The sequence below is a fragment of the Cyprinus carpio genome, chromosome A13, assembly GCF_018340385.1.
Source record: "Cyprinus carpio isolate SPL01 chromosome A13, ASM1834038v1, whole genome shotgun sequence".
NCBI classification, from domain to species: Eukaryota; Metazoa; Chordata; class Actinopteri; order Cypriniformes; family Cyprinidae; genus Cyprinus; species Cyprinus carpio.
Genome location: NC_056584.1, coordinates 18,295,902 through 18,317,296, shown reverse-complemented (window position 1 = coordinate 18,317,296; position 21,395 = coordinate 18,295,902). Strand labels below are relative to the sequence as shown.

Genomic DNA, 21,395 nt, shown 5'->3' with positions numbered 1-21,395 from the left:
ACTGTCTAGACTAATATCTTTCCCTTTATTTTGAAGTGCTGCTGAAACTGATCTGTGATTGATTCACTGATCCTAGATCAAGCAGAAATCTTCTTCAAAAGACCAAGTACTGAACTACATTAATATGTTCTCATTGTCACAGAAAACATAGATTTCAAATTTGAATCTCCAGACCTGGAAAATTCAAGGAAAGTAAAAAATAACACCAACCAAATTTGGTTTGAATCAGATATTAAGTTAAAATCAGAAAGGTCATGAAAAAGTCACAGAAATTCTTCTACCTGTCTCATTCAGTCTCATTTTCAATGTACCTTATTGGAGTAAAATAAATCTCTCTCTTTCTCTCCACAGTGTCTCCTGAGGCTCTGGGGTTCCTGTCTGGCATTGGTGTGTTCATCTTTCTTGTGATTGTACTCTTTCTTTACCTCAATAACAAACTATCCATTGAGAGTGCCAACCAACTGTCCAGCCTTGACCAGTACAGAAAGAGCACAGAGCCAGCAGGTTTGTGGCTGTTTTTCTGCAATTGTGTGTGTGTATAATATACAGTGACCTCTGTATTTGGACACTTAAAGGGATAGTTCACCCAAAGTGAAAATTATCCCATGATTTAGTCACCCTCAAGCCACCGTAGGTTTATACTGTATAACTTTCTTCTTTCAGACGAATACAGTCAGAGTTATATTAAAAAATGCCCTGGCTCTTCCAAGCTTTTTAATGGTAGTGAATGGGGGTCAAGATTTTGAGGCCCAGAAAAGTGCATCCATCCATCATAAAAGTACTCTGGTGGGATAATAAAAGCCTTTATGAAGCGAAGCGATGCATTTGTGTAAGACTAATGATAATAATAATAATAATATTTTTTATGTTAATGATATTAATGGTATTGTTAATGATAATATGATTTTTTTTCTATAGCGCCTTTAAAAAGTAGCATCTCAAATGACTTCACAAGAATAAGATTAAATAATACTATTATACAAAAAATGCATTAAAGAAAATGAGATACCAAGATAAAATACTTGATAAGAACATACTATCAAAAGTTTAACAAGTAAAAATATCCATATTTAAAACTTTATAAACCATAATCTCTGGCTTCCGCTAAGTGTCGTACGCAAGTTCACGAGAGAGTGGCATTCCAGCGTATGATATAAGCATAGCGTAAGCTTACATCTAAAGCTTGGAAGAGCCAGGACATCTTTTAATATAACTCTGATTGTATTCATCTGAAAGAAGAAAGTCATATACGTCTAGGATGGCTCGGGGGTAAGTAAATCATGGGGTGATTTTCATTTATGGGTGAACTATCCTTTTAAGCCACATTTATAATGTAAAATATATAATGAATGAATTATATACACTACTCTTCAAACGTTTGGGGACAGTAAAATTTTTAAAAAATCAATTAATGTATTTATTTAATTTGATCAAAAGTGACAGGAAAGACATGTTAAATATTTATATTTCAAATAAATGCTGTTTTTTTTTTTTACTTTCAGCATAAGAGACTTAAGCATAAGAAAATTTTTAACATGATCTAAGTATCTAGGAGTGTACAAAATGCTTTTTAGGGTCACATTAAAGGAAGGTTCAGGAAGTTTTTGTTTTGTAACTGTGGATATTATTAGTTCTAAAGGGAATATTGATTTTTTTTTTCCTGGTGAATTGGTTTAGTATTTAGTATTGATGATGAAGAGAAACTGAAATGCCAGATGTACAGTATGGATTACCACCCCATCTGTAAACGTTTCATTGAGCTGGATTGAGCAACAGTGTTTTGAACTCTTCATGCTGGTATTTTAAGCACAGTAGTGGTCATTCATAAAAAGACAACATGATTTATTTATTTAATTTTGATTAAAATAACTTCATAACATTCTGTGATGACTTAGACCAAATCGTGGTGTTTTTGAAGCTGAGAGGTCCAGTATAACATGAGTCCAAATTCCCAAACACTGCATGACAATCTCCAGAATGGTAATTATCTGCTGAGCTCCAGATCAGAGTCTGTGAGAATTACTAACAGAGCTTAATTTAGTACCACCTAGGTGTTGGAGAGGTTATTAGAGAATTCTGGGATAGGCCGCACACTCCTTCCTGTTTGTCTGTCAGGTACACTGACATGCTTAGCTGATCAGCTTGTGATCTTTAGTGCCGGACATTGATCAGAGAGGACAGATGCCACTGGCCAGTTATTAGATCAATAGTATGTGTGACGAATGTGTGTGTCTGAAAATGAACTAAGGGATCATGTAACATCCCTGAGAGAAAATCTGGGCAGAAATCCAAACACACTTACATTCCGGATTAAATGTCTGTATTGTCAGTATATACGCACACACACACGCACACACTCAAACAATAAAACTGGCTTGAATAAACTCTGTGAACCATGCACATTTGTACACACAACTACCTTTTTTTTAAACCATGAAGCACTCAATCACACCTACACACTTATACTGTTGACAGGGGCACTTAATGCCCACATGCACACACACATCCTACAGACAGGTTCTGAATCCAGGCATCACTGAGCTGCCCACACACAGTGCTTTACATAACTCTGCCCAGCATCAGAATCAGTGCCATAATCAGAATGACATTTACTGGATAAGTATGTTTGCACTTATTTGACTTGGCGAGTCTATGACAAAGCACAATAAACATGGCTGTGTACTACACATGAAATTGTAATGTTGTAGCATAGTGCAGTGGTTCTTCATTAACTGGCGAGTTGTGATGTAAACAATTGCATATTTGTTTTGTTAGGGTTGCATGAACATCAGAGCACAACAATGCTGAATGTTTATTTGATCCAAAATACAATAAAATCAGTAGTATTGTGAAATATTAATATTTAAAATAACTGTTTTATATATATTTAAAAAAAAAAGTAATTTAATAACAATCTTGTTACCTGTGATCCTTCACAAATCATTCTGTTATGATTTGCTGCTTAAGAAACATTTCTTCTTATTATCAATTTTGAAAACATTTGTACTGCTTAATATTTTTGTGGTAACCCCGATCAGGATTCTTGTATGAATAGAAAGCTCAAAAGAACAGAATTTATTTGAGAGATAAAAAGTTACTGTCACTTTTGATCGATTTAATGCACATTGTTTCAGTATTAATATCTTTCTTTCTTTCTGCCCAAACCTTTAAATGATATACTGTATATGGTAATTACCTTTTAGTAGCTTGTACTGTAGCAAAAATTATATATATGACCATAGTTGAACTAAATTAAAACCACTACTTGACCAAAGTAGTATCCCCAGCATTGGTACAATGATTCTGGATCCTGGATCCTGAGTCAGAATCAGTTGAGAACCATGTGTGTTATATGTTGCTGTATAATCGGTACACAGGACACAGTATAAGTAAATGTATACTAGTAAATGTTGACTATTAATTGTGTTTGTGTCAATGTTCACTGGATGTGGCAGTGTGTAATGTCATCTGTAGTCATTTAGTGTCCTGCTGTGCTGTATGTCTGTATGGCCAGTTAAGGATAATGTCAGACTGGCAGTTTTTCATGTCTCTGCTCTGAGGTCCTTACTCCCTGCCAGAAAGGAGCTTCCTTGTGGTGTTCACTTTGGAAAAATTATGAATAGAACTCCTTTGCCCTCTGTCTCAGGGGAACATCTCCTTATGTTCGCTGCCAGATTGATCAGACTAGTAGAGTAAATTTGCTGAATGAAAACTCTGAACCTGGTTTCAGTGTTTCCCTGAACCATCTGCTGCATAAATTACAGCTACATAAACTACAATCATTATACATAATTACAATTATACATCGTAATACACGCACATCTGATTGTGCTCAAAGGCAATTTGGCTCGTTTCTGGGTTAGTCTGTGTGTGGTTTGTGGCTGATTTTGGAAAAGCATAAATTACTGTCATGATGATGTGAGATTTGACCTCTCTGACTCGCCTCACCTGTGTAGCAGTTGTTTGAGTCGGAGCATGCTGGGACATCTCACCTCCTAGGATACTTTGTGTACTGTAATTGAGTTGCTTTATGAATATGGAAATTGTGTTATTTAAAGATAATTTGTTTCCTTTTTGTTTTTCTTTAAGGTGCTCAGATCATTTTTGTTTAAAATGTTTTTTGCCATTTGAAGTAGTTTTTAACTGTAGGTTTTGAGCAATCTACATGATCCAGTGTCCAGACATTCCCTACAGCTCGTTTACTGAGGATTTTGAAATTAACATTACATTGATGATCAATTTAATACTGGCCTGGGAAGTTGGACATTTTGGAGCAATCATAAATTGAGCAATCAAACCTGCCATTCATGGCAGCATGGCATTTTTTAAGAGTTTCCAGCAAAGTCTCCCCTCCGTGTCCGCCGTGTTAGAATCTGTGTCAGAAAAGGTTGATGACCTGGCTTATGCACTGAGTGATGTCACATTCACGGTGAGTGGAGAACTCGCTGAGCATGTCAACACCATCATCCACAAAGTTCAGGCTGAGGAGCTTAAGAGCATTCGTAGGAAAGAGGCAGAAGAGAAGGAGGCTGCAGCACGGCAGGCCCAGGAAAGATATCCTTTTCTGGGTAGAACTGAAATCCAGACCCAGGCTGCATCTGACCTAGAGCAGAACCCTGAGCTTCAGACTACAGACAGCAACACCGGTTCAGTGCTCTCTGCTGAGAATTTCTCTACAGAAAGCGACCTCTCACAGGCACCCGACACTCTGAAAGAAAAGTTGAAAGTGCAAAATGGTGCTGATTCACCTTCTGTACTACACCAAAATGGATCTTGTGTTAAAGAAAGAACTAGGTCCACTAAACTAAAAACATCTAGAAGCCCAGAAGATGGTTATGAGGAGAAGAAATCTAGTAATAGACGTGTTGAAGGTGAGAGGATGAGGTGTTGACTTTTCCCCCAGTTATCTGAACTTCACTGGATGACTGTGTCTAAAAAAAGGGAGCCCTTATCTTTTCTGTCTTTAAAATCCACCTGGACTCTTTGAAACTGATCTGGTCTGTCTATTCTTTTCATCCAGTGGGAATGATCTCTGCTGCGGTCAAAATGCTGCTTTGCTTTCCCTCCCTTTTATCTCTATGGGAAGACTTGAACTCTCTGCAGTTACTGACACTTAATATACATCTCTGATGCTTTTCTCCCTGTCTCTCATTTATTCCTCTTTCGTTGTAAAAAAAAAAATACAGGGGATTTGGTTTTCCTTCTTCAGCATAAATTATTAATGCATGTCACTCTGTCTCTTGGCCTCTCAAACTGAATTTCTACAGATGTTAAATGATCATTTTTGTAAAAAAAAAAAAACAAAAAGGTTTAAAAAAAAAAACATGCTGTATTACCTGCGTGCTACCATCCTTATTATGTGAGAATGTTTTTAATCATCAAACTACATCGCCCTCTAGTGTTTTTGCTGAATATTAGAGGTGTTAAAAAATCTGTTTTGTAGTGTTTGCAGTATGCTATTGAATTCCCCTAGTTTATTTCTGTCGTCTTTATTACAAAAGTATATTTATCAAGTCATATTATCATTTTATTGCACATTTTCTCTTCTTTTGTTGCCTTTATTTGGTGTCATACCAGTGTTACAATGTTTAAATAGGTTGTTGAGAAAAGGTGAACATTTGACTGTCTCAAATTATTTCTTCTTGGGCTCAAAGTACAAATGTATATTCATTTTGTTCTTAAATTGTCCTCCTTTCTTTCCTCGTTTTCTGTCTCAGATAAGAGTTATGTGAATGCAGACTGTCACTGCTCATCGTCAGATAGTGATGATGAGGTGATTGGCCAGTACCAGGAGGCCGTGTCTCGATCGCAGGGTCTCCAGGGTGGTTCAGCGGGGACTAACTCATGCCACCAGAAGGGCTATGGCTGGGACACACGGCAGAAATACTGCCCTCTTGCAGCTGAATATGATGGTTACAGCAGCGAGGCCTCAGCAGATGATGGTAAATTTACACCTCACTTTCTCACAGCTCATGTGACATTTATATGGGATAGTGATTAAATTATGGGGTGGGGGATCACATTTATTGTGATCCAAATTAGCTTCAAGTATACCATGTCTGAATAGCAAACTCTGTGCTAAAATGGGTTCCTGAATTGTTATACACTACCATTGAAATGTTTTGGGTCTATAAGATTTTTTTATGTTTTTGAAAGAAGTTTCTTTTGCTCATCAAGGCTGCATTTATTTGACCAAAAATATAGTAAAACAATCATATTGTGAAATATTATTACAATTTAAAATACCTGTTTTCTGTTTTAATATATTTTAAAATGCTATGGCAAATCTGAATATTCATCAATACTGCACCTTCAGTGTCACACAACCCTTAAGAAATCATTCTAATATGCTGATTTGGTGCTCAAGAAACATTTCTTGATTTTATTTCTATACTTTTCTTGATTATTATCAATATTGAAAACAGTGTTTGATTGGAAGACAATTTTTTGTGACATTATGTCATTAATGTCACTTTTGATCAATGTAATGTGTCTTTGCAGAATAAAAGTACTGATTTAAAAAAAAAAAAAAAATCTTTCTGACCCTAAAAGTTTGAAAGGTAGTGTATATGTTGAATTTGACATCTGGGATGAATGGGCAAAGCAAATAAAATGGAATCCTATATAACTATGTTTTCCATTACACTAGATGGCGCTGCTCAACTACAACTCTCCTGCTGAGGGACGTTTGTTTTCACTGGAATTTTTGCGTGACTCAGTCTCAGAATATTTTCTTTTCTTTTCCTTCTTTTTTTTAAAAGAACAGTCAGTAACAGACAAAGTAGAAAAATCTGAATGAAACCTGTTTTCAATAAAAATAACTGTGGGTTGCTCTTTCTCTGGCAGGAGTGATTCTTACAGAGAGCAAAGGGTTTAGATCAAGAGATATCAAACGAATCAGGACAGTTTTGGAAGAACAATTTTTTGAACAGTTTTTTCTACTTTCGTATACACAAACACATTCTCTTCCACAACGCACTAGTTTAACTTAAAGATGAGAAAACAGAGTAAGAGAGTTCTTGGTTCTGTTCTGCTTCTTACAGAAAGGGAGATTATCATGTTATTCTGTGTTTTAGAGGAAGATTATGGATTATGGACTCATCTATGGTGATCATCTGTAATGGATAGGATTATGGTTATTTTTTTTGAACTTCCAATTGCCTATTTCAGTTGTCTGCTGGAAATTTCTGCTGGAATCATTGCAGATGGTTTCCGGGGACTGGTGTTTGGTGTCCTGTACCCCGAAATGTCCCCGTTTTTACTCAATGTTCAAAACAATGATTACTTTCACCAGCAGAGGGCACTGCACTATACTGATTACTAGTCACATGCCGTTACTAACTTTGAGGAGAGTAGTGCTATTATCGTCAATTATCAAAAGAGACAGCGTTACTGGTTTCAAGGTAGTCACATACTAACTATAGCACCCCCACTGGTAAAGATCCATTTCCAAAAGCGTAAACAAAATAACTTGGAAAAAATAATTGAAAAGGTTGTGATTATATGCTACTCACAGTTGAAAATGTGAAAATGTTAAATACTGTCAGACAATGTTAAAATATTTGTTAAATAACTGTATATATATATATATATATATATATATATATATATATATATATATATATATATATATATATATATATATATATATATATATATATATTTATTTATTTATTTATATTTATATATATATAATCCTATTTCGATCTGTTTACTATTTGCAATAGTTACTATTTACTTTTCATAGTGTGCTTTCTGGTGAATTGTAGGCTGATTAAATGCTGAATAAACTAAGATTAGTTTGATCCTCAAACATCACTGTAATTATTAATTATGGTTTTAATAAATGGAAAACATACACAAATATATTGTCCCTGTTTTTTAATTATCTAGTAGATAATCACAAGTGAGATTTCAGTGATAGTTGGATCAATGAACTAGGAAATGTCCCCAGTTTTCATTTCAGAAATCTGGTCACCTTAGAGTAGAGTAAACACAGAGATTACAGAGGGCTATGAAGAGAAAGAAGGAAAATGTGTCGAAGGGAAGCGCTGTCAGAAAGAAAAAAGCAGGAAGCTGGTGGATATGTCTCTTTGATTTCCCCCTCTGTTTCTGTGAACTACTGCACAGAGAGACAGCTAGAGCCACATGCTGTTCTCATGAGCTGTTTTCCTGGAGGCAGAAGAGGCTGTAGCCTCAGGCCATCTGTATAATACATGAGGAGCTAACACACATTTACATATTGCTTGAATGCTCACAAACATATAAAAACACACACAAACTTATACTGTGCAGTGTGCACACATACCGACATTCTTACACACTCATACATAACAAATGAGCTGAGTGTTTGCTGTTAGAACCAAAGAGCCTTATAAAACCTTGCTAAAGCATTAGCTTTCCCATTCATAGCAAGCTGCTGGGAAAATCGAGTTAACTGAGCTGTAAATTTCTTGTTACTAATCGCTCAGTGAAGTCTTGATGATACTGAATATTATAGTTATGGCATATATTCTGGCATTCAGATCAAATTGAAACATGTGAAATGTCTGACATGAGAGTTGATCAAAACATCATTGAGATATAGGGCACACATTTCTCTTGCTCTTGTTCATAGCCTGAGGCTGAAAATGCTACAGTGTTTATGATCAAAGATGTCATTCAGCACTGAGACACAGAAGGCAAGCGGACGTGCTCCTCCATCATCTTAATTATAGTGATGTTTCTTTCCTCCATCCTCATTAAAAGTGAATTTTATTTCTGAGTTTCTATCTTTTGTACTGTCATATCTTGATGCTTCACTGTTTTAGGATTATGAAATGTGTAAAAACAAAGAAATGTAAAAATGTGTAAAAACAAAGAAGTAATATTTCTGATTCTGCTTTATTTCTAGGTCACAAGTAAATTTGTGACATTATTCATGTGAACTCCAGATGTTCTTGCTTACACTGATAATATAATTATTTAATAATTATTATTATTGTTATTCTAATAACTGTTATTATTGTTGTTTTATTATATTACAATAATGCTAATAATGCATTTTTTTTTTACAAAAATATTGTATTAAATGAGAAATAATAAAATCTATATAACTAATCCCCACTCGAAAATTCACAGCATCGGCAATAGTCAGAACCAGTTATCCCAACCACACTCCAACAGAAGCGTGTATGAGAGAGAGAGAGAGAGAGAGAGAGAGAGAGAGAGAGAGAGAATGTATTTATGAGATCGCTAAATCTTCCTGTCCTGACCAGCAGCATGTTACTATGGCAACAGCCATCTGGTTTATTCTCTTTACAGAGCTGTTTAACTTGTATAGTGATTTGCAGGTAAACCAGGCCACGTTTTGCCATTCATCTCAATTTCAAAGTCTCACAGAGCCACAAGCAGCATCAGCATAACCTCTAATTTTCTTCATTTGAAATGATGAAACACACTGATTTGTTTAATTTAATCATACGCATAAACATACGCAGCAATTTGTAGCTCTTGGAGGACAAATGATTTATAAAGATGCAGGTGTAAGGGATAGTCTTACTACACTGTGTGTAAAATCAGGTTTTGACCTTTCTTGAATTAAGTTGAGAGTTTCAAATAACCATTCTTGTTTTAGGCTTTCCTTATAGAGCTTTGAATGCCATATAACAAGTTGTATCATAAATTACAAGCCTAATAGATATCTATCTGGTCTCACAAAAACACAAAGGCTGCAGTTTCAGTCTCATGTGAGAATGAATGACATTGAGTTACTGTGATCACAATCCTGCTTCATTCTGCCGTTGTGCATAAAGCTAAACTCAAAGTTACTTCAAAGACACTTTCACTCCAATTAATGTGCTTTCTAAATGATTTAAGATGATCTTTGCCACTTCCTGCCCCACATTTTTGCTTTTTCATATTGCTTGAGAACACTGGTCTAAATGACACTAAATGGACCTCTCTGACTTTCCTCCACGTCAGTAAACTGCATCCAGCGGATGAGACGGACTCCACCATTGGATGAGCTGCAACCTCCACCCTATCAGGATGAGGATGGGTCACCACGTATGTCGCGCACACCCTCTGACCAGGGCGATGCCAAATGTGACCTTTCCCATGGGAGTGAGAGCCCCAGACACAGCTACGGAAAATGTCCAAGTGAGGTCAGCGGAGCGCAGGAAACAGAGAGTTTCCTTAACAAGGGCTATGAAGAAGATGTACCCAGTGACAGTACTGCTGTACTCAGCCCAGAGGTGTGTGTTTCAGTAAAGAAATCTGTACATGCAAAAATCTCATGGACCTATTTTGTTTGAGGCAGCTCCAGTGGCAGTCCAACTCACTTGGTGACCCTAGGTGAGATTAGACATGACCAAAGAATATTCTAAAAACTATTATTGAATAAATTAGTTTTATAGTATAAATATAGTCTAAATTATTATTTATAAATATTAATAATATATTAAAATATTTAAAAAACAAAGACCAAATGTAATTTCTAATTAACATATAGCTTACTAAGTACATACAAATTTATATATATGTACATTTGAAATAAAAAAGAATTCTATATAATATATAGATTTACATTTAGTCGTTTAGCAGATGCTTTTTATCCAAAGCGACTTACAAATTCACAATATAAAATATAGAAATATTTTTCTTCATTACCTAAATATCACATGCATACAATCACAGATGCATGCACTAACGGCTTCATAATTTAATATGCATGTGCTGTAGACATCTCCGTAATAATTGATATGTTTACAGCAGTGTGATGCAGCAGTGAAAGTACTGAGCCACATTCTCTGTCTAACTTTGTTATATGAATGACAGCAATAAAAATCTTGTCGTAGCCATCAATCATTGAAAATATTTTCATACATCATCGAATATGTGTTTTTAGCATTTAAAGCAGTCATATAAGAGCCCATATAAATTTAAACTCCTGCACAGGTAACATATTCATCTACTTGACGTGCAATACCTCAAGCCTCAAGTTAACTGTTACTCCCTCTAAATCTACTATTTTTTTCTATCAATCATCTCTGTAGAATCTGTCTGCGCGTGGATCGGCGGCTCAGCTTCCCAAAGGTTATGACCCTGAGCCTCTCGCTCAATATGGAGCTCTCGACGTCATCTTCGACTATGATTCGTCTGACCAGCGTCTGTCTGTCACGATAACAGCTCTGACGGACATTCATTCTCTCAAACGGACGGGTAACATCTCCTGGCAGGTGCATCTGGTGCTGCTGCCCACCAAAAAACAGAGGGCGAAAACCATCACCCAGCGTGGCCCCTGCCCTGTCTTTACAGAGACATTTCACTTCAGCCATATCGAGACGGAGATGATCGGGAACTACGCCGTCCGGTTCCGCTTGTACAGCATCCGCAGGATGAAGAAGGAGAAAGCTCTCGGGGAGAAGGTGTTCTACCTCACCAAACTCAACCTGCAAGGCAAGATGTCAGTCCCCATCATATTGGACCCCTGCTGCAACATACCTGTGAGTGTGATCAAATGTTATGTCCATAAGATGTAAACTACTAAAAATGCTTCTTTCTAATTTTTTTTTTTTTTAAACTAAAATAAAATTAAAAAAAAATAATTATCAGCATAATGCACCAAAAAATACAAAAAAAAATTTTTCATATATTTTTACAGATATTGTTTTAGATAAATTATGTGTGTATGTTTATATATTATATATATATATATATATATATATATATATATATATATATATATATATATATATATATATATATATATATTATATAAATTCTAATATTATAAATTCTAAATATTATAAATTCTAAATTCTATTAGAATAGAATTCTAATAGAATTTCTCAATATTACTGTATTTTGATCAAAAATGTGTGGGATGGGCGATATGAGCTAAAAATGTCCAGACAATATCGATATTATATTGCAAAAAAAAAAAAAAAAAAAAAATTACAGGCAAAATATTTTAACCTTGTATAACTAGAAAAGGTGAGGGATAGACATACTGTAGACCTGAAAAGTCTTTTTTTTTTATTGTGCCATTGTTTTTCCACTGTTTGTGTGTTTGAGTATGCCAGTGGTTCCCAAACTTTTTCTGCTGGACGCCCCTTTTGTAGAGACATTTTTTTTTTTTTTTTTTTTTAGTCTCTTATGCTCACCAAGGCTACATTAATTTATTAAAAATACAGTAAACACTATAATATAGTGAAATATTGTCAATTTAAATTATCTATTTGAATGTTTTAACATATAGGCTACTGTATTCTTGTTATCAAAGCTGAATTTTCAGCATCATTACTCCAGTCTTCAGTGTCACATGATCCTTCAGAAATCCTTCTAATATGCTGATTTGCTGTTCAGTAACCATTTCTGATTATTATCAATGTTGTAAACATTTGTGCTGCTTAATATTTTTGAGGAAACTATTTATTTTTCACGATTCTCTTATGAATAGTTTAAATTGTTCTTTGTGTCAGAGCGCTGGAGTTCATTCAAAATAGAAAGCGGCATCAGTTTACCGTCATGTATTTGTCGCGTCGTGCCTCATCCACAGCAGAGAACATCACTGGGTTCTATTTGCTTTTGTCAAATTGCGCTGCTGGTATTTGTGAATCTTAAGTACATTCATAATCTGACGTTTTCCTGGCACTGGAAGTCCTTTGACAAACTTGTAACTTTCATGCTTAGAACAGAACCATGCATAGTTCATTTATATTTCTACATGGCTCCCTGCAATACAACTCTGATTCTTCAATCGTGCCATCTAGTGGTCTGTTATTGATACAACCACAAGTGCTACAACTGATAACGGAGCGCTCAAGTGGGTACTGCGAGTCATGTTGAGGTCATTAAAATAGGTCAAATTAATATTTTGCGCTCAATTATTTACTTATCAGGCAAGTGGGCACATGATAAGCAGGAAAATAACACAGTGTAGTCTTTATCACCCTGCAGAGGTTTCTTTTGAAAACTGTAGGCTACACTATCCATCAGCCTTGTCACGCTCCCAAGTTTGGGAACCACTGGAGTATACGATTTGTACTCTATTAATTTGGTCTATGACGATGCTCTATGTGTTTGATTGCTAATGCCTGTTGTTGCACACAGAGGACAAAAATGTTCAGCCTCGACTGTTTATCTTCATTTGAACAAAACATTATAAATGATAAATTTGAATTCATGAATATGTAACAGTATCCACGGTATAGCAAAATCCGTATCAAAAACAACATAAAACTGATTGCAATGTTCATACTGGTATAGCGCTTCCCATCTGCTAAAAATGTGTGTGTGTGTGTGTGTGTATATATATATATATATATATATATATATATATATATATATATATATATATATATAAAATTAAAAGTTAACCAAAGATTATATGTGTCCCAGGGCAGTGACTCTCAGGCAAGCATGTCAGACGTATCGTGCAGCGAGACAGCCTCGTCGTTCCCGTCTGCTGGTCAGGGGTCGGCTCCAGAGATCCTGCTGGGGCTTGTGTACAACGCCACTACGGGACGTCTCTCTGTGGAGGTCATCAAAGGAAGCCACTTTAAAAATCTGGCAGCAAATAAACCTCCCAGTGAGTCCAAACGCTGTTTAACATGATTGCTTTAGATAGCCATTCCAGAGCACTTCACCATCAGATCAGTCTTGTATTGCTTGTATCATCTTATATTATGTTTTTTGGATGATATAGTAGTCTTTTTTTTTTTTTGACCCCAAATGCTCCCTCTTTCTTTCTCTCTCCATAATTTTCTGTCACCCTTCTTATAAATGCTGCCTTAAACAAACCTTCCCAAAGCTTCCGTCACACTTCAGTCAAAGAGCGCAATATAAGAGCCTTCAGAAAGCGCTCATAACTGCTCATAAATACCATGATGTCATTAAAGGACATTCACCCAATAGTTTTTCTATATAGCGTTATGAAATGGTGATGAAGGCTGCATGTTTTTCTTATGCATTGGCCCTTAACCTGAAGTGATGCAGTGTGCTTTATGAACACGTTACATCTGACCCAATGTGATGTCATTGAACCTTCAGACCTTCTGACCTGCTCTTTTTCTCCTGCTGTTGTTGATATTCTCTCTCTTTCTCCCTGATATCTGCCGATCCCCTCTGCTCTTGCTGTCACTCCTCTCCTGTTGTCAGATGGTTTGTTCTGTTGTCTAAAGCACTTGATAGGTGGGCAGGTGTACATAATCCGAGGTGAGTTTTCTTTGGCTGCCTTTATCAGCATCGGATGCTGTTCATCCATCTTTCTGTTTACATGCTTCCTCTCTTCATCATCGATCCTAGTTTTTAGGCTGGCGAACACTTCTACATGGATGCTGAAGGTTTGACCTGTGGAAAATTTGAGTGCAAATTAGTGTAAAACTCAATTCAGGAGGAAGATTTAGAAAACGTGAAATATGTTATCCATTTGGTCTTCATCCATGGAGAAGGTTAAAACGCTGTTATTTTAGACATTATGTTGGATGGTATGCTGTTATTTTCTGTCCTCTATAGTGATGTTTGCATGTGTCCCCTAACCATGTGTCTTTTTATTTAATGTTTGGATTTTTAAATACATTTACTAGATCATTTGCTTGGATCATTTGAATGTTTCCTGTCATGTGAATGGTAGTTGGCAGAAAGATGTAGAAATCTTTATAGACTTGTTGCCATGTGATTCTTCTGTGTTTGGAGAGTGGAGAATTTGAGAACTTTTTTTTTTTTTTTTTTTTTTACAAAACATATTTTTGGGGATCTCACTGCTAACATAAGATATCAATTAAATATGTTTAAAATAATTTTTAATTTTAATTATTTTTTCAATTATTATTATTATTATTATTATTATTATTATTATTATTATTATTATTATTATTTTCAATTATTATTAATTTAATAAATCATTGTTATTATTATATTTATTTTATTATGAATAATAATTATAATAATCAAATAATAATAATTTGATAGTATTATTATTTATTTTAATATTAAGTCATATTTATGATACAAAAGTTGCAAAAAGGATGACTAGGATTTTAGGTAATGTGACATACTGTAGACTACTAGAAGTTGATTTCTGTGGCAGGAAGTGTACAGATTCCTGAATAACTGCATCACAGAGTCTAATCAACCCTCCTTAATGGTTAATGAAATCCTTTCATATTCAGCTTGAGGAGCTGAAGATGATTTCCTCAGTGTCAGGTATGAGTCTGTGTTCCCATCTCTGAAATCAGTGCTTCTTAATCTCGGATCTTCCATTAGATGGTAAAATATAGGAAAGTGAAACATTTTCTTGAAAACACCGCAGGATGACTCCACAGGAAGCCCGCACTCGATGACTCGTGGTACAGAACCGTCGCCCTGACACAAAGACACACAGAATACTTACGTCTGTTGTATTGTAGTGTATTCAGGCAGGGCAGCAGAAAGCATGCTACGAGGAGTTCAACTGCACTCTAAATTAAACCCGGAGAAAGGCCTCGAGCTACCCCAGAGTCTGCTCTGAATACATGTAGAGACATAGTTCAAAAGGTTCTGAAAGGAGAAGACAAAGGAGTGCTGCGGGACTCAATTATTAATCAGTGAGCATTGATTAGTGCCAAGCGTTAATGCAAAAAAGAAACTGAATGGCCCATTTTCAGCCAATAAATTTCATCCTGTATTAATGAATGGAATAATCAATTGCTTTTCAGATAAATTGAGAGACTGAAGCATTGCCAGGCTGGAACCGTAATGCTGAAAACCTCCATGTGGCAGAGAAACTGTACCACAATGTTATATCTTGTTACTTAATTTAACGTTCTCACTTCTGAACCTACAGTTTTTGTAATAGTATTATCTTTTTGGTATTTTTTCCCAGCTGAAAACTGTTGTTATTTATTTATTTTGGTTACTTTACTTTTACTTTTTTTTTTTTTTTTTTTTTTTCATTTTTCAAATCTGAATTATTTATTATTTCTTGTTTTGTAGTAAAAAAAAAATGTCTAAGCCTTTAAATCAAGAAATATTTATTTTATAAAACTATGTTTCTTTATCTTGTCACTAATACTAACAATAAATCAAACAAAACGCTGTGAAAGTTACCATTAAAAACAATTTTCCAATTGGGTAAAAAGAAAATATTATATTATATTATATTATATTATATTATATATATTATATATATATATATATTTATAATTATATTATATTATATTATATTATATTATATTATATATTATTATATTATATTATATGTTTTAATAATAGACAATATTAAAATTTATATTTAAACAAATATATTTTAAAGAAAACCAAAACACTGATTAGGAAAATCATTGTAAGGAAGTGCTGAGGAAAGTCATTTTAAATTTTTCATGGTCAAATCAAATTGAGTCTTGACTGATTTGATCGTAAAAGTTTTAGGACTACTGGTCATAGTATGAAGTGTTCTCTGACTGACATCCTGTTTCATCCTGTTTCAGACACTTATGTAAAGCTGACTCTACTGAACTCAATGGGTCAAGAGATGTCGACGTGTAAGACATCCATTTGCCGAGGCCAACCCAACCCCACCTACAAGGAGACCTTCGTGTTCCAAGTCGCTCTGTTCCAGCTCTCCGACGTCACACTCATCCTGTCGGTCTACAACAAGCGCAGCATGAAACGGAAGGAGATGATTGGCTGGATCTCTCTGGGCCTGAACAGCTCTGGGGAGGAGGAGCTGACACACTGGACACAGATGAAGGAATCGAAGGGACAACAGGTGTGTTGATGGCACAGTCTTTTGGAGTCATAGAACGTCAACAAGTGATGGCAATGATGTGTGTAATGCCGTGGGGGGCAGAGAGCAGGTCAGGCCCTCGAACAGGCCCAAGATGACAGAGCTGGCCCTCACTGCAGTGCATTATGAGAAACACGGATGTAATCTGTTATGAATCATGAGACCATTATGAAACCATTTTTGAATAGTTTCTAACATGGTGAAATGAAGGCTGCATTTAGTTAACAGTTTGTAATATGGGTGTGTATTTGCCATACTTTTACAACAGGCTGTTCCCTGTTTTATAATGAATTCATGTGATCTTACAATCCTGAATGTTCAAGTTTAGTACCTGAGACCTACTGCACAGTACTGCAACAGTAGAGATGCAGAATGCCAGTGTTCTGGATGAATGTCCTGTAGTGGACCAGTGATGAAACTGTGAGGATGTTTAGAGTATGTGATGGCAAGGAGGCTTCTCAGCGCTTTTGCTCTGTCTTTACAAGTGTCCAGATCTCTGTGCAGTCGATCAATCTGTGAACCTGTCTTGAACTAGTTTCTTTCCTTTCCTGAGCGATGGTCATACTCACTCAGTGATTGTTACGTACTGTAAATGGCACATAGATTTTGCTGATCTATTTTTGTATCTATATATCTGAGAAAATGGATTCACTTTCTTGGTAAATGTATGAAGCTCTGTGAGCAGTATGGAGTTGTAGACTTTGTTCTACTTTCACAGTTCAGTTGATTTTTGTTCCCTTTGGTTAAAAGAATGGTTTTATTATTGAATGTGTCACACATTCAGTGTGCTGTTTCAAAATATGGCAAGATAAATGTTCAAAAGCAAACAAAAAAGACCTTCACCACCTCGTCCCTGTTACAGTCTTGCAAGTCGATAGAATGTGAGAGAAAAGGTGAGAGTATGTTACATACTGCTATGTGTATTCTTAGCTCTGCTGATGTCGTCATTTCAGGTGATGATGTTTGAAAAAGAGAGAGAAGAAGAAAGAAAAAAGTCAGGTATGGCAAGTAGCTGGACTCTGAGCTGGTATGTTTTTACTAGAATTATGCACATGTTTAGGGCACATAATTACAGTCATGAAACACATCTTGTGAAAGAGTATCAGACTGTGACAGTCCTCGGAGATTCACAACTGGACAATATCTCCCTTGCTGACCATGTCCCACGAAACGCACAGGTGGGACGAGCTTTCCCTCTCATGCTGGGACTGGGAGATGTTTTCAGTTTCTTCATGGCAAACTGAGTAAATAATCTCAATTTTATTTTACCATTCCGTCGACTTTTAAGCCTGAGAAGATGCCACAGCTATCAAAATTAAAGTGACTCAATACAGCACAACGTTGAAATGTAGGATGTTTAAATGCATTATGACTGGAAAACAGCTGTCACATGAGGCAACAGGCTTGACGCACTGTTGCCTCATGCAGATATGGCTTCCAAATAATTTTCCCACTATAAATGAGAATCTCATTGTAGCTACAGTCAATCAGTTAAATAGGTTGGTTATATGGCACTGCCAGCCTGCAGTTCCTCAGACTCAACCCTCCCAGTAGCTTCTGACCAGTCCATCTTTAAAGGTATAGTGCACCTTAGATATAACATTTTGTTGTCGTTTACTCACCCTCATATTGTTTTAACCCTGTATTATTTAATGAAACACAAACTGAGATGTTAGGCAGAATGTCCAAGCTGCACTTTTCTACATAATGAAAGTGAATTGTACTTCCGGCTCTGAGAAACTATACGATAACTCGTGTGGAACAGACCAAAATTCATAGTTCACTGATAAACATCCCTTCTGTCTGAGCTCATTTTGTCTGAAAGTGCAATTTTTTACAATGAATACAAGCACAAATAACATTTAAGTGTTCTGATTGAGAGGGAAGATTATTAGTGAATACTGGCTTAAATCATACACTCCTATTAAAAGGGTTTGCATCAGTAATTTTTGTTTTTGTTTGTTTGTTTTGTCTTTTTGGAAGAAGTTTCTTATGCTCACCAAGGCTCCAAGTATTTGACCATTTAAAATGAAGTTTTTCTATTTAAATATTTTTTATAATGTATTTCTGTGATGGCAAAATCACATCACAGACACATCAGTGTCACATAATCCTTTAGAAGTCATTCTAATATGCTGATTTTATGCTCAAGAAACATTTATTATCAATGCTGAAAACAGTTACCCCAAACTTTTACAAAAGTAAATGTCTTTAGAGGACTTGGAATATAGCACACATATGGAAAATAAATAGACTGCTTTAATGATGCTTAAGTTTTATATATATATATATATATATATATATATATATATATATATATATATATATATATATATATATATATATATTTAGCTTTGTTGTATAAATCACCACCTACCTTCGAAATGTACAAAATAAAAATTGTATTTAACTAACGATTAATATGGGATCTGAACAACATGAGGGTGAGTGAATAAGGACAAGATTTTCAATTTATTAAGAACTGTTATGTTATAATTGTTATAAAATGTTATAATTCTAGTTTTAGAATCCACAAACAGTGCCCGAACAGACACTGGTATGCAAAGCAAACACTCTGCTGATCTGACTGAGATGTCTTAAGGTGAGTTGTTTCTTTACATCTTGACAGATGAAACAGCATTTTCTCTTGTAATGTTTAATGCGTGTGAATGAGTCTTTCCAGTGCCTGATAAAAACTCACAGCTGTCACAGCTGTCTCTCCTACCACTCTGCAGTAGTCTGTATGTAAGAAGATTGTAAGTATTTAGACAACAGAACAGTGAAGGTCATTTAAAGACCCATCTTATTCTGAACTCAGAACTTACAAAACCGATAAACACCAGCATAAAGAAGTTTTAGGATTTATTGCACAAGAAGCATAGCACACACCCTCCTTTTGCTCTCTATGTGTCCCAACGTGATTCAGGTTTAACATGCCATTGACACCTTTAACTTTCACAAGGTGTGTTCCAACTAAAACCAGTTTTAAACATTTTATACATGTTCTGAACTTTATGTATATGTTTATATTTGCAATTCTTTTAATTTTGCGGTTTCAGTTTATTCTCAAAATGCTTTAAATGAATTGCCTGTATACTCACCGATTCAATCGGTGCCTTACTTTTCTCTGGAGAACGTTTTTATGATGTTTTTGAAATGTTGCAGCGATGTTGTGTCACCTTGTGTATTCATACTTCTGTACAACTGCTCTCATTTGATTTGTAAATGAAGTCTTAAACGATACATTAAAAAGACGCATTTGTATGTGATTCTGTTTTGAAAAGAAACACATCTGCTAATTGTCTTTGTCTGCCTGTTTTTATTTCAAGGAATGTAAGATGGAATCTTATGAAATACAGGCCCCAAGTTGAAAGATTTTCAATTAGTTGGGAGGAGAAAAACCCTGTCTGCTAATGGACAAGTAACCCATGTATTTTATATTTAGTGTAAGAGGTCAAGAAGAAGCACAAGGAAAAACTGCATGATGTGTAGTGCTGCATAAAGCCTGTGAGAAAAAAAAAAAAAATCAGTTGTCTATGACTGTAAATCTTCTCTGTTGATTCCAAACGTTTTGGACACAGTGTCAAAGACAAATTTCTGTCAGCTACAGAGTATGAAAGAGTATGAAAGATTTATGAGGGCAACTGTTTTGCCTCACACATACCTTTTTACACATACATTTACCATCATACCAGTCGTTCATGTACTTCTCCTTTCCTATGCACTCTGGATGCTCATAAATATGATGTCACTACCCGAAGTGTGTGTCTGTGTGGGGAGAGTGTATTTTGAAGGGCCCATTAAACTTTCACTTTAATCCTGAGGGAAAGAGCTCTCTTCAAAGTGCTTAAACATGGACAGCAGCTCCGTGCAAGTCAATATTTATTCCTCACTGCTTGGCTGAAGTGAATAAAGATAGATGCAGAATTGAACTCTGTGACCTTACTACCATAATGTAGCAGAAACCGAAGCATGCTGTCAAAAGCTCTAGTAAAGGATGAACAGACATCAAAACGAGGGTATGTAACTGAAGATTATTAGGTATCCTTTACTGCTGAAAGGAATAAATATTCACCTAACCACTTGTACTGGATTGTAGCCAATAGATGGCACTATTGTCGATCGTCATTTTAGGATTTCCAAAACAGCATTGTATAAAATTCTATTTGTAAAATGTACAAATGTCAGATGTAAACTAAAAAAGGGGGCATACCAAACAATAACAATAATAATAATTTAAAAGGCATAATTATATAAAAGTGATATGTAACAATTAAATGTAAATGTGTGGGTAAATCATAAAATAAAATATATATAAAAAAAGTGACGTGCATACAGCCAAGTATGGTGGCCCATACTCAGAATTTGTGCTCTGCATTTAACCCATCCATAGTGCACACACACTGTAAACACACACCCGGAGCAGTGGGCAGCCATTTATGCTGTGGCGCCTGGGGCATTTGGGGGTTCAGGGCCTTGCTCAAGGGCACCTCAGTTGTGGTATTGCCGGCCTGAGACTCAAACCCACAACCTTAGGGTTAGGAGTCAAACTCTCTAACCACTAGGCCATGACTTCCCCAATATATTAGTTATAGCCTGCTCAATGTACAATGTTGCAGACTACACAAAGTACAGAGCACTATAA

General features: G+C 35.6%; 1 protein-coding gene across 2 annotated transcripts in view; it reads left to right on the top strand.

Moving 5' to 3' along the window:
• LOC109057019 (synaptotagmin-14) overlaps positions 1-18,808 on the top strand; it is a 41,787-nt gene extending 22,979 nt beyond the window's left edge. Inside the window, exons 3-9 of one of the 2 annotated variants that reach the window (XM_042769166.1) lie at positions 352-504; positions 5,718-5,942; positions 9,964-10,235; positions 11,037-11,486; positions 13,384-13,573; positions 14,143-14,199; positions 16,452-18,807. In XM_042769166.1, coding sequence (XP_042625100.1) covers positions 352-504; positions 5,718-5,942; positions 9,964-10,235; positions 11,037-11,486; positions 13,384-13,573; positions 14,143-14,199; positions 16,452-16,741 — 1,637 coding nt within the window. In that variant the 3' untranslated portion in view covers positions 16,742-18,807. Of the gene's footprint in view, positions 1-351; positions 505-5,717; positions 5,943-9,963; positions 10,236-11,036; positions 11,487-13,383; positions 13,574-14,142; positions 14,200-16,451 lie in introns of both variants that reach the window. The other variant, XM_042769167.1, reaches the window with a different exon arrangement.
• Positions 18,809-21,395: the final 2,587 nt, after the last annotated feature.